The sequence below is a fragment of the Primulina tabacum genome, chromosome 17, assembly GCF_025594145.1.
Source record: "Primulina tabacum isolate GXHZ01 chromosome 17, ASM2559414v2, whole genome shotgun sequence".
Taxonomy (NCBI): Eukaryota; Viridiplantae; Streptophyta; class Magnoliopsida; order Lamiales; family Gesneriaceae; genus Primulina; species Primulina tabacum.
In genome coordinates, this window is record NC_134566.1 from 28,325,116 (window position 1) to 28,341,709 (window position 16,594).

At 35.3% G+C, this 16,594-nt stretch overlaps 1 protein-coding gene across 1 annotated transcript; it reads left to right on the forward strand.

Annotated features, from left to right (window-relative positions):
- On the forward strand, window positions 1-12,019 carry LOC142530646 (uncharacterized). The gene is made up of 22 exons (XM_075636469.1): window positions 1-243; window positions 485-698; window positions 1,960-2,358; window positions 2,916-3,168; window positions 4,091-4,215; window positions 4,324-4,368; window positions 4,456-4,537; window positions 4,633-4,701; window positions 4,779-4,949; window positions 5,029-5,094; window positions 5,393-5,461; window positions 5,554-5,697; window positions 5,850-5,923; window positions 8,131-8,394; window positions 9,177-9,268; window positions 9,383-9,458; window positions 10,655-10,751; window positions 10,828-10,870; window positions 11,033-11,079; window positions 11,234-11,295; window positions 11,376-11,427; window positions 11,630-12,019. The coding sequence occupies exons 3-22, from the start codon at window positions 2,189-2,191 to the stop codon at window positions 11,681-11,683; spliced, it is 2,055 nt and encodes a 684-aa protein (XP_075492584.1). The 5' UTR covers window positions 1-243; window positions 485-698; window positions 1,960-2,188; the 3' UTR covers window positions 11,684-12,019.
- The last annotated feature ends 4,575 nt before the right edge of the window (window positions 12,020-16,594 follow it).

Consider the following 16,594-nt stretch of genomic DNA (forward strand, 5'->3'; position numbering starts at 1 on the left):
AGTCTTCGGCTTTGTGAACTCAGTTCAGCACAAGTTCCTGCACTTGTCACCCATTCAAACTTCAATTGATACTTTCACTTTGTATCTTTATCTCGAAGAATTGGAGATTTTTAGCCAGCAGATCGAAAAATCAACCGAGCCAGAGCCGTCACCCCTACCTGTCAATCTCTGCATCCCGTGGATGTTTTTTTTGCAACCACAACTCTCAATCGTTGAATCGATGTTCTTAGACGAAGTACTCAGGTAAAAACATGAATGTAAAGAGTTTATGCTTTAATTCTTAGATATATTGTAGATAAATTCTAAGATTTTGTGTAGGTTACTTAACATTATTTATTTTCTCTTAATTAATCCTTGCATTTCATCCTTCACGTACTTCATTCTTAATTTATGTGCAGTTTTTAATACATGAATTCTCAAAGTTCTGTTTAAGTGAAATTAATTCAGAAACCGAAGAGAAAAATAAATTTTTGTTTTTATTCAGCTCTAAAATTTAGGGGTGATGATTCCATCCGCACGACCTGCAGACGAATAGCTATATCTAACTACATTATTGATATTGTCTATGGTGGACTAGTAGAACGAAAGGTTTTATCCATACCCGCGGAACATTATGTTTTTGCTCACCTGGTCTTCCTCCTCTTTTGGTGGTGCTGCCTCTTTATCCTCCAGAAGTTCTCTGGTGTCAAAAGCCCTATGTAAGTCGACATCAACACCATCCAGTAGGGTGCTGTGCGAAATTTTTATCGGGGATGCGTGAATTTTGATTGTGGATTTTAATTGTTTATGCTGGTGTTATTTTTGTTGGTCTCGTTATTCTGGGATGATATGGTTGAATATGGTATCTTAGCCTTTTTTGGAAAGAAATCCCATTAGCGTTATCAATATATTTTCAGTTGGTCGTGTTTATGTAGTGCTTGGAATTTGTTCTCTCTCCATCAATGTTTGAGGTCTCTTGTATATTAAGTTTGCAAATCTTGTTTGATCAATAATCTACATCAATTGGCTGGATTGATTACTGGACTGGAAGCTCTTTTTTGATTGGATGAAAGTAGGTGTTTATCTCTTGTTGATTAGCTAATCCTTTAATGTTGCACATCATGCTCTGATAATGTGCTACTACATGTTTATTCGTGGTTGTTATGACCGCCATATGAATCTTTTTATCTTGGTAATGCATATGGTGTACTGTTCACATTCGTGGGTTTATTTCCGTTTGTGTACAAAAAATTCCATGTGGTTGTGGTGTGAACTTATAAAGATATCAATTTCTTGGAACTGTTGCTACTTGCTGAGTAGGTAATGGAAGTTTTATGGTGGAGAACTAGATCAAGTGCATCATAATATGACATACAAGTATCCAGGTCCTGATGAAACACAATTGAATAACTAGTATGAGGCAACAATCCAATCTTCATCCCCTAATGTGTTGTTTTAATTTTTGTATTAAGTTTTCTATAACATGATAATCTGTAAACACGAGAATATTTGGTCCTACTATCTGGCCCTCATAAACCTCTCTATGTTAGCTTCAGCATCACGTGTCCCCTTCTCTTCGGCATAAATGCAAGTATTCATAATAAAACAATCCCAGATATCTACTTCTACTATCAAGTTCTGGTATTTGACGATTCCTTTATAGAGTAGAAGATTGCAAAATTTCAGAGTATAACTGTTGGGTTAAGACAAGTAGTATTGAAAATGTGATTTCTAATAAAATTCATGGAAACATTTATTGGAAAATCACGTGATGGCTTCCTGCTGAAAATTATGTATTTCCATTTATTGGCAACACCAGACTATAATGCTATCCAATTTACACGTGTCTATTGCTCTCCTTTTTTTCCAGTTGCACATTTTTTTATCTCTGATATCTAGTGATTATTTCATTTTGCTTGATAGGTTTCCCATCAGCTGTCACCTAACCCATCATTTGGTTGTTTTCTTATTTCTGAACAGTGATCTTCTGGAATTTGGAACTATGAGATGGTCAGGGCACATTTTTGTGTAACTTAAAATATTGGTTAGTGACTGGATAAATAATCACCTTCTAGTGCTGAGTTGCACCACATAACTTCTAGTGATCTACTTGTATCAAGGGACGATTTGCTTGAGACTTGCAAACTTTGGAGGCTGATTTGTCCATTTCTATTTCTTTTTTTTTAATGTTTCATTGTGTAAGAAAGTCATGGCACTAGCCTCACCGAAAAAATTTCCACTTGACGCTAATGATTATGAGTTATATGAGGAAGTTGGAGAAGGTGTCAGTGCTACTGTCTATAAAGCTCGTTGTGTGCCTCTCAATGAGACAGTTGCAATCAAGGTTCTCGATCTCGAGAAGTGCAATAATGACTTGGTATGCCAAATTATATGAGTTTATTTGTAGACAGTGCTATCCTTTTGGTATATATTCTTTTTTGAAATTGTGTATCATTGTAATGTCTTGTCACTCGTACAGTGGCAAAAGTCACCTTTTGAATCCTTCCACACATTTTTAGTCAATGTATGACTCTACTCATATTGGCATATTGCATATTTGGTGCAATATTTGTACCAGAAAAATATCGAGAAGCTTGAATCGGAAAACATGCATCGCAGAAAACACACTTCTGGAAATCATTTCGTTTTCTGATCATTGGAGATATGTCTCCCTCCAGATATGAAGAAATCAGTATTAGTCACATCACTAGTAGGTTGAAAAACGGTCAACAGTACAGATATTATTTGGCCATAAACATTTAGAAAATATTAGGTGCCATGAAAATGCTTGATATGTATAACCATGTGTTAATCACATCCGAGTTCTTAATTTTCCATATTTCATAAAAAAAAGGTGACTATTGCAAATGTTGCTGGGTCTTTAGTTCTATCTTTTATTGTTTTTTATTTTTTTTGCATTTCCATATAAACAGGACAGGCATCAGACGAGAAGTACAGACAATGACCCTAATTGACCATCCAAATGTGTTACGCGCTCACTGCTCCTTCACCACTGGTCATTGCCTATGGGTTGTGATGCCATACATGGCTGCAGGATCCTGCCTTCATATAATTAAATCAGCTTATCCGGAAGGTTTTGAGGAGCCAGCGATTGCTACCTTGTTACGTGAGGTTGTCAAAGCTCTTGTTTATATTCACTCTGACGGGCATATCCATAGAGATGTGAAGGTACATGTTTTTTCAGATGGTTCTTTACTTGTCTTATTGCTTTTGTTTTTGTTTTTAAAAAAACAATTTGTTAAGGGCATTACGGCCCAAGAACAACCCAATGATATTCCGATGAATCCAACCAAAGGGCAGCCCAAACCAGTGGAAGTTGTCTAAACACAATTCATTAAATGGAAGTTTAAAAATACTGACAAGGTTCTACTAATTTTATCTTCATAGAATTTGATTATTATCTTTTAGTTTAGTTATTTCATGATAAATGATAATCATTATCAGTATTAAGGATTATATCTGGAAGTTATTCGCAGATTTAATTTAGTTATTTCCATATAAAATATTTTCTTATCATCGAGGATTGGATTTGGAAGTTATTCAGCAAATTTTTATGAAGTTATCTTTATCATGTTAGAGGACTTTTTGTATTTAAGGAAGTGATCGTAATGAAATAAAACAGCTTCGAAAGTGTTTATCACGAGATTGTGAGGTTTTCTTTAACGAGCCTCGATTCGTTTTTGAGATCGTAAGGTCCTCTCTTCAATAAGCCTCAAACCCCTCATCCCGTTAACCATTAAACACACCATAACACGATCCATAAGTTGGGACCATAACACAATCATACCTTAAATTCATCGTGCTTGTGTAGAAACGTGTTTCAATAATTATATTTCTCACAGATATCCTGACTTGATCTCTGAACATTTTAGTTTCCTTTATTTATCTATGTGCTTTGAGCATGATTCTCTTCATAAATGTTGAGCTTCCTTTTGTAATATCATATATCTGTTTGGCTCTGGGAATTTTTATATGTTCATGGCCTTTTTTCTGGAAGTAAACACATGTTTCAGGTGCTATAGGATTCGTTTAGGGTGCTCCTCCGACCAGCTGTTTCTAAAATGACCTTTTTTTAAAACTCCGATTGCAGGCAGGGAACATACTGATTGATACTAATGGTGCTGTTAAATTAGCGGACTTTGGCGTTGCTGCTTGCATGTTTGATACTGGGGATCGTCAGCGTTCTAGAAATACTTTTGTTGGAACTCCATGCTGGTATGTCAGCTACTGTAAAAGGGATTTTACATGATTGATATTTATAACATGTTTCCATTCATATTGGGTTGGAATAACTTTTTGGTTTAAATTAAACTTATGATACAGGATGGCTCCTGAAGTAATGCAGCAATTACATGGATATGATTTTAAGTGAGTATCTCCTGATAATTTTCCGTGTAGGTATTATCAAATTAAGGTATCCTTCTCATTATTCTCGATTTATATTCGTGTTAACAGAGCCGATATCTGGTCCTTAGGAATAACAGCACTTGAACTTGCTCATGGTCACGCACCATTCTCTAAGTACCCACCTATGAAGGTTGATGATGTCATCTGTCCAATTGTGTTTGCATCTAAATGTTAAGGGTATTGTAGGTCTGAACTCTGAATGTTCTCGTTTTTAACTAAATCCAGGTTCTGCTAATGACCCTACAAAATGCACCACCAGGCCTGGACTATGAAAGAGACAAAAGATTTTCGAAGGTTTATTTTGTTTTTGAGTAGTTTTGCCTCTGAATATGTGTGTTATTTGTAAGTCATTACAATACAACTTCTTGCAGTCTTTCAAAGAAATGGTTGCAGCTTGCTTGGTCAAGGATCCTAAAAAACATCCCACTTCGGAAAAGCTTTTGAAACATACTTTTTTTAAAAATGCACGCTCGAGTGATTATGTTGCTCGAACTATCCTTGATGGAATGTCACCTCTTGGTGAACGTTTTAGGGTGCTTAAGGTCAGGTGAACTGACATTTTATTTTATTTATTCATTTTTAAGCTATAGGTATTTATGTGAGATCAATTTGCCATTGCAGGCAAAAGAAGCAGAGATTCTTGTTCAAAATAAGGCATTATACGAGAACAAAGAACAACTATCACAGGTTAGATGTCTACCATATCAGATGATACAAATTAGTTAAACTCAAAACGGATAATAAACATGACAGAACTTTCAGACATGTTAGTGCCTTTTCTTCTATTAATTATATGAACAGATATTGGAATGCAAACATGTGGTCAAGCCGTCGAGGAGTAAATATGTGTCTTGTCGTGTCCAAATGTTGGATCTGAATATGATGTGATTTTGGATGAGTCAGTTTGTCTTTGTATATAAATGTTATATGCATGAGTTTTGAAGGTTCCATCGAAACTCAATTATGAGCCGTTGCTGTGTTGCAGCAAGAGTACATTCGAGGAATCAGTGCGTGGAATTTCAATCTGGAAGACTTAAAGAATCAAGCTGCCCTTGTATGCAATCAGTGCACTATCAGTTGGTGAATGGGTTCAGTTCTTATAGGTGCTAGTGTCAATCAGGTCATTCACCTTTGTGTTTCGTGCAGATACAAGATGATGCGATTTCAAATTCTGAAGATCGAAGTGTGAGTGGGAATCTCTTGGACAGGCACAACGATGTTGGTTTTCTTGTGGAGAGGAAGTCTTCTCCTGAGCAGGTTAATAATTCAAATATAGACCCTCAATTGGAGGTAGAGTTACTACATGCTATAGGTGTCATCTTCCCTGTTATATTTCTTTTTATTTTTGGCTTTGTCAGTATTCTACGACTTTTTGTTTGTTCTTACTATACCCTTTCAATTTTTAATCTGATGTGTATAGTCTCCTTTTATTGTTTTCCTAAGATGAGCTCAATGATAATCATGTTTTGGAGAATTCACTCACTGCCTTTCCTAGTAAACCTCTTCAGGCGCTGAAGTATGATATCAAATCTATCTATGTTACTGGTTTATACTCTGGTTTCTGCCAATTACCTCGTCAGTTGCTGTTATGCCCATCTTTGAGAGATCCAAAATCATATAATCTGCATATATTTATAATCAATAAAGTGGGAGTGATTTGATGCTTGTGTTCTCTGAAAAGAAAAGGTTCTTTCAAAATGATATCAAACTGTAAATTAATCCTTCACTGTGTTGTGAAGTTTGAAACTTCATTATTTTAACTTTTCTATCCCGATTATCAGTGTCTTGCCACTCTCATACACCCTGTTACACGTTTGAAGATAAATTATTTTTCGTGTGTTTCATGTTTACGTTTGAACCAACCAATGAGAAAAAGAACTTCAGAATTACTGGTTATTTGTTCTTTGAACTTGAATAAATGAAGATCTTTAAACTTGGACATATGAAAATTTTCTGTTTCCATTCTCTTGGTCATTATATCATAGGCCGAATGGTTTGTGAAGTATGTTTCCTTCTATTTATTTATCCTTTGTAGCCTTAATTTGATGAGTTTGACAATCTTCGTTTATGTGCTATGCATCACCATTATTTGTCATGTGCGGATGAGTAGGTTCTGGATATGCGTGAGAGTTGAGACCTATATAAGAAGATTTTATAAAAGACACGAACTTGTGTTTATGCTTGTAAAATTGTACTGGGTGCACACACATAGTAACGGCCCCTGTGAGCATGACTTAGAGGTAAAGTGTTGGGAGAATAATGCGAGTGTCAGGAGTACAAATCCCAACGCGACTTGAAGGGGCCAATGAGATGAAAACTAAATGAAGGTTAGCTTCAAAGATGTATAGAATATTACTACATTCAGATTTACCTGGAGGACAAATTAGGGGGAAAGGTCGCCCACCCGTCCTCCCTAGAATTAATTGGGCGTAACCCGGATTCCTAGGTTACTCAAAAAAATTAAAAAATAAAAGATAATATGCATCAAAACACTCGAGTGTCTGGAGATTTAAGTGCAAAGCAAAGCACACACTTTACCAAAAAAAAAAAATGAAAATCAAAATTCTTTTACAATGCAATAAGAATAAAATATGATGCATGAAATATCAAGCACTGAAATCTTCATCTTAATCACTTGATGCCATAGTTGTCAAAAGTGCATGAAGCGTGGGCCTAAGCACACTCCAAGGTGCACCGCTTCTTCCGTGGTTCGTGGCGATGCATCCAGGCCCACTGAAGCATGATTTCGGAGAATAAGCATGTGATGTCGCCTCTGCACTTTGCCCTCTGCCCACGCCTCTACCCCTATTGTAGCAGGGGTTTTAATTGCCTAAGTTTATATGGTCGTCTTATTTTCTTAGTAATTTTTTACAGTTTATAGTTTTTGTTTAATATTTTTGATTTCTTGATTTTCAGTTTACTTGACAATGTCAAGTATAGCCATTCCACCAAATTGAAAGGATATTGTTCAGAATGTGCAACAGTTTCGGATCCTAAAAATCCAAGTGTTGTAATTTGTGATTTGATATTGTCAAGAGAATTGAAAATCAATAAATAAAAAATCCATGAATAGTAAAAATTACTGACAATATAAGAAGGTTATATGAATTTAGACTGTTGAAGCAAGGAAAGGTGTAGGGCAAAGGGTAAAGGCAAGGGCAGGTTTTCATCTTCTTGTTTTTTTTTTGCTCTTTTTAATAAACAGAAATAAAACGAAAGGTTCTCATGCTTATTCCTCCGAAGCTTGCCAAGCTCTCTTGGATGCACAACGCGAACCACTCGCTTCATGGAAGTGGTGTGCCTCAGAGTGTGCTTCGCTGCTCATTGGGTAGCAAGCCTTCATGCGCTTTTGACAACTACGATACATAGAAATAGTGTTTGTGCTTGTAGTTTGAAATCAAGAATTATGATTTTATGGGATTTTTCCTCTTAGGCTGCATTTGGACGGAAGTATTTGATTTGGATAAAAGGATTTGAAATTTAATCATTTGAAATTCATGGATATCGAAAGGAGGAATTTGAAATGCCTAATTCAATTTTTTACCCAAATATAAATAATGGATTTGAGTATGAATTTGAATTCCACTCATTTTTAAATCTTTCAATCTAAACACAATCTTAGTGTTATTTTGGACGCTGGTTATATGAGTGTAAGTTTAGTAAATGACTTTTCAAATGCACCTTTGAAAGGTTTAACTGATGGGTAACTTCTTCTAAATGCAGCGGTTTCTTTGATGTTCATGAGGATGGCATTGGTGCTGGTAGTCCAAGTCCAAGAGATTCTGCCTGCACATATTCTGAGTTGCAAAGTCAGCAGCAGCCTTTGACAGGTACTGAGCAAGAATCAGGGAGAATTGATGGTTATGACATTGGCCGAAGTGGTTCTGTGCGGCATTCTTTCAGTGCAGGGCCTAAAAAATGTTTGAGTGGCTCACTGTTACAGGACTATGTTTCATCTCCTAAGAATTTGGCTGTTAATGGTGATAGGTATGATATTCTCAAATAAGGTGTAGAATACAAAATACTATTTTGAGAAGGTAAATACTTGTGTGCTGGTAGTTGAATGATATAGAGCTGGGTTGTGGTTTGTTAATATATAGATTTTGAATGTTCACTTATAGAAGTTGCAGGTTTTGTATTTCCTCTTGTGATTCATTCTGTTTTAACTAACTTTATCTTCTTACTAACAAAGTTTCTATCATAAATGTCCTTGCATGATTCTTCCTTCTGTTTTTACCTTACGGGGTATGAGAAAAGGATGTGTTCAAAGGGCACGGGTTAATAGTGCGATTGAAAGATTTTGATCTCCCTTTTTGTCTTCTTCAAAATTTTTTTATATCAGACAATATTATTATGATTATGAGAATTGCATTGCTGGAAGGTCCTACGGCGGACTTGTTCATGTTATGCTTTGAAGATTTTCAGTTTTAAAATATTCATCAGATATACTGCAGAAGCATGCTGATTAAATTTGTGAACTCAAATATTAGTTAATTTATGTCTCTAAATATGATGGTGTCTTAATTTTTATTTTTTGCCCTGGAAATCAAGGAAAATATTTAGAAGAGTTTAAATTTTACAGTGGCAACATGATTACTGAATGTCCTTTATAGTGTTGTGCAGTGTGTTTTCAAGTTTACTGGAGGCTTAATCATCTCTGTCTTCTATTGATTATTTACAGCTCATATCCTATACTTTGACTTGCTTAAGCCTTTTGGCATTTTAGCTAATTTTTCTGGAGTATTTAATTTTTTCCTATAAATATGAAGGGAATATCTGCAACCAAGATATTCGAGTGAGCGGAACTATAGTGGTCCTTTGCATTGTCGTCAAAAGAAAGATGTCGGTAATTCTATTACTGGTAATGCATTTAGGCATTTTGCTGTTTTTGGCGGTGTAGACACGTGTGAGCTTTTTCTTATGTTTCTTCTTCAGTGGTTTGTATGATCTATATGTGTTTAAATATGCATTTCAGAGCAGGAGACATCTGAAGGTGCTGTCGTTGAATGCAAGGGACGTTTTAAAGTCACTTCAGCTGATTTTGTCCAAAGGTGTAGATTAATTTAGTAATGTAATGGCAACTGCAGTATTTGTTTTTTATTTGATTATAGTGAAATGCAATGAGTTACTACTGTCTCCTGTGCTGATTAGGCGGTGATATGTATCTTTTCTTACTCTGAATCAACTGATAGTGTCATCATTAGTTCATTTAATTTGAAGTTTATGAGTTTCAAAATATTTGTATACTTGGCAATGTTTAGTTTTATTTTGGATGTTTTGGAATGAATGTTATGCGGAAATTTATTTGGAGATTGTTTTGGGGGAGTAAGGTATGTTTAATTTTGTTTTTGGAGAGTGCCAGCCTAGCTTTTATGGCTAGAGTAGGAAGTCGCTAATTAGACTGTCTCTTTATTGTCCTTTGCAAGTTTTTGTCTTTATTGGGGATATGTTTTCAATAATTTTGATATGTCCACATAATGGGCTTGTTTCCCATCATTTTAACATGGTGACTAGAAATTGATTCCAAGAGCATGTCAGTAGCCATCACGTGTGCTGGAAATGAGATGTTTTAGAATTGCAGTTTTACCCTTTCTAATGCAAAAGGTTACTACTCTTTTCTACGGCAATTAGTATTCTTATATTTCCATAACTTCCGTGTCTATGAAATCTTGAACTTTAGACCCATAATAAACTCTGGAATATGGTTGCTCATTTCTTGTAGATTGGATTAATTGACATCCTAGGCCTGGGCATTGCAATATTAATATGTGTGTCTCTTTTGTCATCACATTCATATGTTGGATAGTTACTGGATGTCGCTATATGCTTCCAAACTTATACTGTTCTACTAGTTGCATTTAATATCAATAGAGGAGCTTGTAAATTCTTGTCTGGCATTTTAAACTTAATCTGTAAATAAGTTCATATGGTTGGCTAGAAAATATCAACTCATGGAAGATGCATTACAGGTTCTAGTATTATAGGTGCCATTTATTATCATGTATTTAGTATGCAAAACGTAGAATTCCTAACTTTGTGTTTCAGTTGTGCCGTGTAGTATAGCATTTAACACTGCATAATTTACATTTCGATTAGATAATTTCTTATTTTACGAACACTTGCCTTGGAAATCATTTAATCAATTAATTCGCACATGAAAATCAGCAATTTAAGTTTTTAGGCAAGCGCTTTGTAATCATTGCCTTCCTTTCCCATGTATAGGGTCCTATAAACTCCAATAACCACACTTTGGGGCATCCTCTAGCCAAATAGTTCCTAGTGTTATTGCTGCTTCAGTTCTGCCTTCATTACAAGGCATCCTGCTACAGAACACGATGCAAAGAGTGAGAAGCTCTTCTCAAATATATGGCACCTTGTTCTTATTAGATATTACTGATCTGTATCCATTCGTCTTGACAGGAAGAGATGATTAAATTAATCAAGTTCGTAGAGCAAACCTCGGGTAATGTTTTTACACAATATCCTGCATGTTTTTGTTTTCATTTCTCTTTTACCTATTGTATTTTCTTCTAGCTAATCCTTTGTCATTTTTAATTTACACTGTATATGCGAAGTTTTTCCCCCTCGGTTTTGTACCACAACCTTTGGTTTTTCCAATGTGCAGTTAATCCTACTGAGAACTCGGAGGCTGGAATGAATGATCTAATGCAGGTATTATTTCTTGTGTATAAAAAAACCTTTTAACTAGTAGAATTGTCATGTTAATGTTATAAGGAGTTGCATACGTCGTTTTATTTCCCATGACATTATACTAGTTGTCTTCTTATGATCCATGCTCACAAAGTGTTTTCTGGTTATTTTGCAGGCGAGTCCCACTTCAGCAAAGGAGCGAGAATTGCAGGCTCAAGTGATTCAAATGCAACAAAGGTATGTAGTGAAACTCTTCTTTGAGTTCTGAGCTTGTTGTCTTTTTCCCCTATTGTGTTTGAACAAGTTCCAAACCACAGTGTTGGAAGTGTTGTTGAAGAACTCCAGAGGCTGAAGACAAGAAATACTCAGGTATGTCTTTAATTGCCTCACAAAGAATATCGTTCTACTCGATATTCCTGAATGGCATCTTTTATCTCTTCAATTTCTGCACATTTCTTTCCACTATCATGTTTTGAAAGTTGACACATACAGCACAAAAACTAGATAATATTTTACTTTGTAAGCATATTGTTCTGCATGCAAGTGAGACACCATCTCTTTTGGCTTGCAGCTGGAAAGAAAACTTAATTTTTTGCTCAAGAAAGACGATAAGATACAAGAATGACAAATCCCTGAAAAAAGAGAAGGGATAAAAAATTCAAGGACGATGTACCAGCTATCGTGAATATTTAGCTCAAGTCAGTATTCATTTCTAATTTCTCCTCTAATGGGAGCCTGTTTCTCCGAAAGCATATCTACTGAGTGGGATCAAGTTTTTTTGAGCATATATGTATTGTCCAGAATTAGTTGTGTATAATATATGTGCAGTAACGCAGGCGTCCATTTTCTGAGCTGCTATTTCTTAAATTATTGATGTATTTGAGTAACATAATCGCCTCCGTATCGGTGCAGCAGCCGATGTATCCATATTTCACGGTTTATTGTTGTACAGTATGATCAATTCAAGACTTTTTTTTGAAAGTAAAACAAATTCATTACTTCATAATATCTTGATTTACAATACTAAGTAACCAAGCTAGTATATACCAGAGCATCAAACAACAAAAGAAGAAACATCAGAAGCTTCACGAGCTAACCGATGAGCAGCTCTGTTGACCGATCTCGGCATGTGGTTGATAGACAAGAAAGCATCCGTTTTCAGCATATTGAGAATGTCGATTGTGAGCACTCCACTCGGACCAAGGTTAACTAAGGAGCTGATAATGACTTGAACAGCAAGTATCGAATATGAGAAAATATTAACATCGTGAAGACCAAGATTCAAACAAAACTCCATGCCGAACCTGATAGCACATAATTCCGCATCTTTCACTGATCTCGGATGACGAATAATGTGAGCCGAAGCTCCCAAAACTGTACTATTATTATCTCGGATCACAGCCCCAATACTGAACCGGTTACTACCTTCATCAAATCCAGCATCAACGTCTAGTCGCAACTGATTCGGAACTGGAGGCACCCAACATTGACTCAATAAATTGGCCGAAACTAATCTGGTGGACAAAGTCTTACCATGCTGCCGAAAAACGCTCAAGAAGGAGTAAACCCAATCAATACTAATTTCGCTACTAGGCTCCTTCGCAGCGTGCTTACCCTTACAAATTTCTGTCCACAAAGCCCAACTCATAACCACAAACAACTCAAATGCCTCAGTATCAAAATGCTTAGATATCACAGATGCAAGCTCAATAAAATCAACACCCCTCAACTTTTTCCGCACAATCCAAAATACAGTAGATTTCCACACTACTTTAATAATTGGACAAAAGAATAAAACATGACATGTGGTTGCAAAAAGATAATTTACACAAATCACAACAGCCATCAACTGGAACATGATGCGCTAGTAAATTCATCGAAGACAGAATGAAATTTTTTGAAGCACGCCACAAGAAAATGCGTACCTTGGGAGGCAGGTTTAGAGTCCAGATTCTTTTTCACCAATCAAGATGCCGGTGATTCGATTGAAACGGTGGGGGAGCTGTACATTTAATTTCCGAGAGATATCCGGTCTTAACCGAATATTTTCCGTCTTTGCTATTTTTTCAGTATCGAATGTCCTCACTCCCAATCCGATTCAGAAAAGTATTGAGTATGGCCTCTGCTGCAACAGGTGGAAAATTAAGCCTCACTTCCTGTTCATCCCAAACCCCATCATGAATATACCGTGCCACTGTAGAACCGGCAAACAAAAACGAAGGGTGACTGCACAAGCCTGCGGGCATAGTCGGGAGCCAATGATCTTGATGTGCCAATATAGAATTACCATTCCCAACTCTCCAACACAGCCCCTTCTCAATAAGATCCCTGCCCCAAATCAAAGAGCGCCAAACATAAGACGGTCTTGAACCTAAATCTGCCAGCGTGATGTCTTTGCTTCTAAAATATCGGCTTTTGAGCACTCGCGCCATTAAAGAATTTGGATCTTGAATTATTCTCCACACTTGTTTAGCAAGAAGTGCTTTGTTGAAAGCGCTTAAGTTTCTGAAGCCCATACCTCCAACTCCTTTAGGCAGACACATATTATCCCATTTGGCCCAATGCATTCCTTTTTTATCACCATGAGCATTCCACCAGAACTTAGCAAAAACTTGTTCAATATTGCGGCAAAGAGTAATCGGGAGTTTGAAGCATGACATTGCATAGGTTGGGATGGCTTGTAATACTGCTTTGATAAGGACTTATCGACCACCCATAGAGAAAAATTTAGAATTCCAACTTTGAGATTTTTTAAGGACTCGTTCACGCAAATAATCAAATTGGATCCTTTTCTTTCTCAAGGAGAAGGTGGGCAAACCTAAATATAAATCATGGCCCATAACCACTGGAATTGTGAGAGTCTGCCTGATAATATCAATGTCCTGACTTGAGGTGCTCGGGCTAAAAGTTAAGGCTGATTTTTCGAAATTGACCATCTGTCCGGATGCCTTTTCATACGTCTTGAGACAATTCTTTACTTGTAAACAGTCCGTCTTGGAAGCCCGAAAGAAGATAGGGCTGTCATCAGCAAAGAAAAGATGTGAAATAATAGGACATGATTGTGCCACCTTAACACCCCGGATTAGCTTCCGCTCCACTGATTTCGAAATGATCTTAGATAAACCTTGAGCACATAAAACAAATAGATAAGGAGAGAGAGGATCTCCCTGACTTAATCCCCGGGAAGGACGGGTGACACCAACAATGGACTGATTAATGCGGAAAGAATAAGAAACTGTTGAGACACATCTCAAAATCAGCCTCACCCAAGATGTCGCAAACCGCAATTTCAGCAACATTGCTTCCAAGAAGCTCCATTCTAATCTATCATATGCCTTACTCATATCTAATTTTAAGGCTGCAAAACCCGAGTTGGCCTTGCGGTGGTTCCGAATCCAATGCATACATTCAAATCCCACAATGACATTATCAAGGATCAGTCTGCCTGGGATGAATCAATTCAAGACTTGGTTTCTGTGTATATGTTAATTGAAGATGAGTAACTTCAATTGTTGTGACTTTTTGTGGTACTAATACGAAGCACGTGCGATGCAGGTAAATATCATTTATATGATAAAAATAAAAAATTTATTTTCTAAAAAAATAATTTGAATCATTTTGTTATTTATTTGAGTTTATTATCTTGTTATATTATACGAATAAATTAATTAAGAACTTATATAATTTGTATTCGAATTTTTTGCAAGTTTCCTTTATTTGAATTTAGTCTAGTATTATTTTTAAGGGCTTTTTTTTTAAAAAAAAAATGTTAAATCGTGATCTCGGTTGAATGTTTTAAATACGACAATTATCTCTTTTTGTCCAATGATTTTAAAACTAATAATTAAATTGCAAAATTATAACAAGAAGAATGTATGAATATGAGTGGTCCTCCTTCAAACAAAATAGCATTTAGTTATAACAAGTAGCCAAGTTTGTTTTATGAAATTTTTTTAGGGAATTTTATTAATATTTAGTATGCAATCACGTGTTGTTAGAAGTTGACAGATTTCTGTAAAATTCATCTGGCGAGTTGTGTCATACAACTAAGGGTGACACATGTTAAATATTAATATTAATTGATTGATTAAAAATACCGTTTGACTCTATGAATTTTGCTTGGTTGGTGAGATAAGATAATCAACTAAGTATATAATTAGATAATAAATCAATATGTATGAATAATATAATATTTTATAACTTTAATCATTTATAAAATTTGAGTAAGATGGTGTATGAAAAAAATTACCAACAATTTCTCATATGAGCTTCTCATACAAGAGTTGCTCAATGTGATTTATATAGCTAACATGATTGCAGGCTACTGTGTTAGTTCGAAAGTTTATCCAATACGTACCGAATAGTATCGTCTGCGGGTTCTCGCTTAATTTAAAAATATTTTAAATCAGTAGTAGATTTTTGTGATAGATGTGTTGATTTGGTCTATAAATATCATGAATTAGTATTTTTTACCTAAAAAATATTATTTTTCACGAGTTGAGTTGGATCGAATATCTGTTTCACAAAATTAATCTGCAAAACAGTCTCACGTGGTTTTTGTATTTAATGAACTAAAAAATCATCATTAACACTAAATGGTGATTTGATAGATAATATGAAATAATAAAAACATATATATAAATAATAATAATAATAAATCTTAGTAGTATATAATAAACTCACGTGGGTTAGCTATAGGTTTTTTAATATCCTTCATCTACCCCTTTCAGTTGCGGAGTATGTTCCCCAGCCATCCACGCGCACTGCACCTGCCGTTCAACACGTTGACCCTTTCAAGCCGCGCCGGATGCTTGCAAGCCAGCCGCTTCACTCACGGCTGGGAAACTATTTCAATAATTAAAACTTTTTTTTAGTTGATTTATCTTAAATACATAACAATCAAATATTAGTAAATAACCAACGTTAACAAGATCGAACATGTCTGTCTAAAAAATAGTCCAAATGTTCGGACCAGTTTAACCCGACATCGAATCAGAATACTGTTTAATTATGTAAACATTAATACGATATAATAAATAATATATTTTAAAATTTTATAATCTAAAATATGTATATTAATAGAAAAAAATTATTAAGATTTAAAAACTAAATAATTATATGCTTATATTCAAACTATCAATTATAATTATATATATTTAAAATAAAAACAATATATTAAATAAACTCTAATATTACTGTTGCACTCAAATTCTGCAAAAAACTCAGCAATAGCAAAAAGTCAAGAACGTCAAATGTTCATTAGCTGTTAGAGACCAAATTTAGCCAAATCCCATCAAAATGTCGTTTGATGCAAAAAGAAGGTCACTCGTTCAAATTACCAATTATAATTATATATATTTAAAATAAAAACAATATATTCAATAAACTCTAATACTACTTTTGCACTCAAAATCTGAAAAAAAAAAAAAAAAAAACTCAGCAATAGCAAAAAAGCAGCAACTAACAAATGTTCATTAGATGTTAGAGCCCAAATTTAGCTAAGTCCCATCAAAACGTCGGGTGATGCGAAAAGAAG